Source organism: Vanessa tameamea, chromosome 15 (assembly GCF_037043105.1).
Source record: "Vanessa tameamea isolate UH-Manoa-2023 chromosome 15, ilVanTame1 primary haplotype, whole genome shotgun sequence".
In the NCBI taxonomy this organism is placed as follows: domain Eukaryota; kingdom Metazoa; phylum Arthropoda; class Insecta; order Lepidoptera; family Nymphalidae; genus Vanessa; species Vanessa tameamea.
The window spans coordinates 1,982,879-1,986,764 of NC_087323.1; the positions used below are offsets into that span (position 1 = coordinate 1,982,879).

At 30.2% G+C, this 3,886-nt stretch overlaps 1 protein-coding gene across 1 annotated transcript; it reads left to right on the top strand.

Moving 5' to 3' along the window:
• The first annotated feature begins 481 nt into the window (after window positions 1-481).
• On the top strand, window positions 482-3,150 carry LOC113396546 (connectin). The gene is made up of 2 exons (XM_026634526.2): window positions 482-1,545; window positions 2,437-3,150. The coding sequence occupies exons 1-2, from the start codon at window positions 492-494 to the stop codon at window positions 2,934-2,936; spliced, it is 1,554 nt and encodes a 517-aa protein (XP_026490311.2). The 5' UTR covers window positions 482-491; the 3' UTR covers window positions 2,937-3,150.
• Window positions 3,151-3,886: the final 736 nt, after the last annotated feature.

Consider the following 3,886-nt stretch of genomic DNA (forward strand, 5'->3'; position numbering starts at 1 on the left):
CAGGCAACTATAAAATCGAGAAGTTTCTTTTTGTAATTAACTCCAGCCATAGTAGTATTAAGCTACCCTCTCATTTTGTATTCATTACAGGCCTGAATTTCTGTAAATAGGTCAAATTATATGTTTCAATAAATTATTGAATTTCATTTCTGCTTAAATTTTTTATTATAAAGGCATATTTAAAAGTGGAACAATGTTTTAATTATTCCTTTTTTTTTGTTCAATTAAATCAGCTACAGAATATTTAATTAAGCTTGACATGTTTTTGTTTGAAAACTGTACGTTAATATTTTGTCATACTCGACGTTCATATAACAGTAAATTGAGTTTATTTTTAATTTACAAAATTATTGTATTTTTCTTTTATTTATCTAATATTCGAATTTGTTAAGTCCAGATATTAATTAAAAGAAATATTAAATACGTACAACAAATTTTTTACGATCAGTATTTTTAATAGATTTTATTATTTTGTTTCAGATAAAACAAAGATGGAGCGAAGAATAGCAAGGATTATGTACATCCTAATAATATTCGCGCTAGTTAATGAAATGTCGATCGCCGTTCAAGCGAAAGATAACAATAAGAGGCGCAGTAAAGAAAAAATGGGAGGATTCCACAAGAATATCTGTGACATAACCGATCGCGATTCTAAAGTCCATTGCTACTGTGAGAATACAAGAGAACCTAGAAATGCAACAAAGGCCGAATGCTGGGTATTCAATGGCGGTATACCCCGCGACGACCTCATCTGGCAAAGTTTCGCCTCCCAACCATTTTTGCAAACTTTATCTTTTAACGTTCGTGTCGATGGCGCGCTAGGCTACGTGCCGACCAAAGCGCTTCAGTACTTACAAAGACTTATATCTATAAATATCAAGTATGGTAACATAGTTGACATTAGCTCTCACGCGTTCGCCAATTTAACTAATTTGAAAGAGGTATCGATTTCACAAAATCAGATTGAAACTTTGCAGCAGTATGCATTCGCCTACCTTCCTAATTTAACTGTGGTTAATTTAGAAGAAAATATGATATTAGAAATTGGGAGGGACTCGTTCTTTGACGTTCCGAAATTGCAAAAACTTGTGTTTACCAAAAATAATATATCGACAATTAGTAACGGGGCATTTCAACATGCATTCAATTTGTTAGAATTGGACCTCAACAAAAACAACATATTCCATCTGAACCGTCACACGTTTGATGGATTGGCTAACTTAAGGAAATTGGATCTCAGACGTAACCGAATTTACAACCTGACCGAATTCACGTTCGCCGAATTGTGGAATTTACAAGAGTTGCTTTTGGGAAAGAACGAATTAAAATATATATCAGAGAGAGCGTTCGATGGTTTATCCCAACTCCGTAAGTTGTCCCTCGATGACAATAAACTGGCGTCGCTTCCCTCCGGTTTATTCGAGGGCGTAAGGGGTCTCAGTTCCCTAGATTTGCGTTCCAACGAACTACACGCTTTAACTTTCGACAACATCAAGCCCATATTGGATAATTTGAAGCCTTCAGGCAGCAATTTGCTACTCGAAGGTAATAATGAATATTTAATACTTACTCTTAGTAGCCTATGATGAGCTTAAAGAACATTTTGAATGTTTAACGAGGAGAAATAGACATTTCAGGACAACTTTGATATACTTAATAGTTTGTTCGCTTACGATACCGCTGGGTGTTTTTGAGTCGCGTTGAACTATCTTTGCGATTATCACACTCATCCGAAAGTTTGCTGGCGTCGAATGTTCAGTAACACCACGCTTTCCCATCTCATAGAGATAAAATCTCGTACCTTATACGTTAATGACTCTGTTTTGCACGCGAGTTGCAAATAGTAATGCTAGTATTCTGTTATTATAGATGATCATACTAATATTACATACATGAATTTGAAAGTATTTACAGAAACTTATCCAGTAAATGATTATTTATATCATTTTTCCTTAATCTAAATTTAAAAATAATTCAATACTATTATACAATAGTATATATATCTATGCCCATATTCGTATTCAATAGTGATTGAATTAATTTTAATGATGTCCGTCGATAGTTTAAAAGCTCTTAAATACCTAATTTAAACCAAGCGTCAATGTAGATTCACAGTACGTAAGTTTATTAATCAGCCCCCGATATATTTAGATTTACAAACACTAATTTTATTATTTATAGATTATATAGTTTAATATACTTTAATTTTGTAACAATTGATTTAATGAATTTCGTTTATAAATATACTTTTTATTATAACTGTTAACATATATAGATATCTTTAAGTAGAGACAATATTGCAACTACTGCAGTAAAAAAAGCTTCAATAAATTCCATACAAAGCCTTAAATTTATTTTGTTAATTAAAAATATTTCCTCAATAATACTTAAATTTTATGTTAAAATATATTTTAACAGCATTTAAATAATTTACAGAGAATAACTTCGTTTGCGACTGCAGATTGCAATGGATGCATATATTACGGAACGAAACAAAAAGTCAGAATACAAAAGATTCGTTGGAAGGAGTGACGTGTAAAATGGATCCACCGATCGTTAGCTCCGCATACAACAAGATGCCAGACGTTATTACGAATGTTAACCAAAAATTATTACACGCTGATGCTACTTTAGATAAATTTACTAAAACAAATGAAACAGACAAGAAATTACATGAAATAAAAGATATGGTAAATGAAATAAATGCTAAGAAAGGTGTTAAGAGAAATGTTTTGAAAATTCCACCCGAAACACTCCCGTGTCCCGCAGAAACGAGGAAAACAACCGAGACTCCACCATTCGTAGTAGATCCTGTGATTCCAATTCAAAATGAAATGAAGACGTTTAGATTTCAAGAGATGAATGCTGCTCATAACATGCCTTTTGTGTTCGGCCTTATATTATGGAGTGTTTGTTTTGTGTTCTTCTTCACTTAGGTATTGTTAGACGATTTTACGATTCTAGTCATTATTGTAAGGGAGATACAGACTATTTTCAAATTAATTTCGAAATAGATAAACGCAATTTAAATTTAGTAATAGATCTCGTTTAAATACATTTTGGAAGTGAGATGAATTTTAAATATCGAACCACTCGTAATAAAGCTTCGAATTACGAATTTAAATAAACATTAATACATATAGTTTAGTTTATTTGATACATAAATTATGGATCAATTTTTAAAAGAAAAAAAAAAAAGCTTTATTGATAAATTATTTATTCTCCGAGCAATACTTTTTAAGGCGTATTTTTATATTTGAAATGCGTTTATTATGTTCGTGCTAAATATTAAGATAATTATAAGCGAGCACAGATCATTAATACACATTGTATTATATTCACATAAATGTTGTATATTGTTGAGAGATAGGATTAATTAGATTTAATTCATTTGTATCAATGTTTTTTGTTTAGCTTAAACTGTAATTTTGAGCACAATTTAAAAATTGAAGAAAGTTGATTCTCCTTGAATGTTAAGTAAATTCGTTCAAAATTTTTAAATGTAAAATTACATTGTTAATTAAAAAAAAAAGATATATCGTTCGTCATTCGATTGAAAGTGTAATATGATAAATTAAAAAAAAAAAAAATACACGTAAGTAAGCTTGAATTTCGTAATGTAAATATTACATAAATTTTAATCTTTTTTACATATTTAGAGTTAATGTGTAATATTAATTTACTCATCAATTTCGGAACAAAAACATAATGCATAAAAGAAAGCAAAATTTTGCTCAAAATTAAAAAAAAATCTATAATGTATTAGTACCAAATCAAATAAGTTTAAATTCTCCCAATATTTCCAATAGCTATAAATTTAGTAGGGTGACAATGTCATAGTATGTCTAGTCTTTTTTTTTTATTCAAAATGGCGTTGCGTCAATGA

What these genes read in the sequence shown, in the direction of transcription:
- LOC113396546 (XM_026634526.2), top strand. Translation starts at nt 492, where the DNA reads ATGGAGCGAAGAATAGCAAGGATTATGTACATCCTAATAATATTCGCG. An exon ending in CAGCAATTTGCTACTCGAAG is followed by an intron (nt 1,546 to 2,436) that starts GTAATAATGAAT and finishes AATAATTTACAG; the next exon opens with AGAATAACTTCGTTTGCGAC.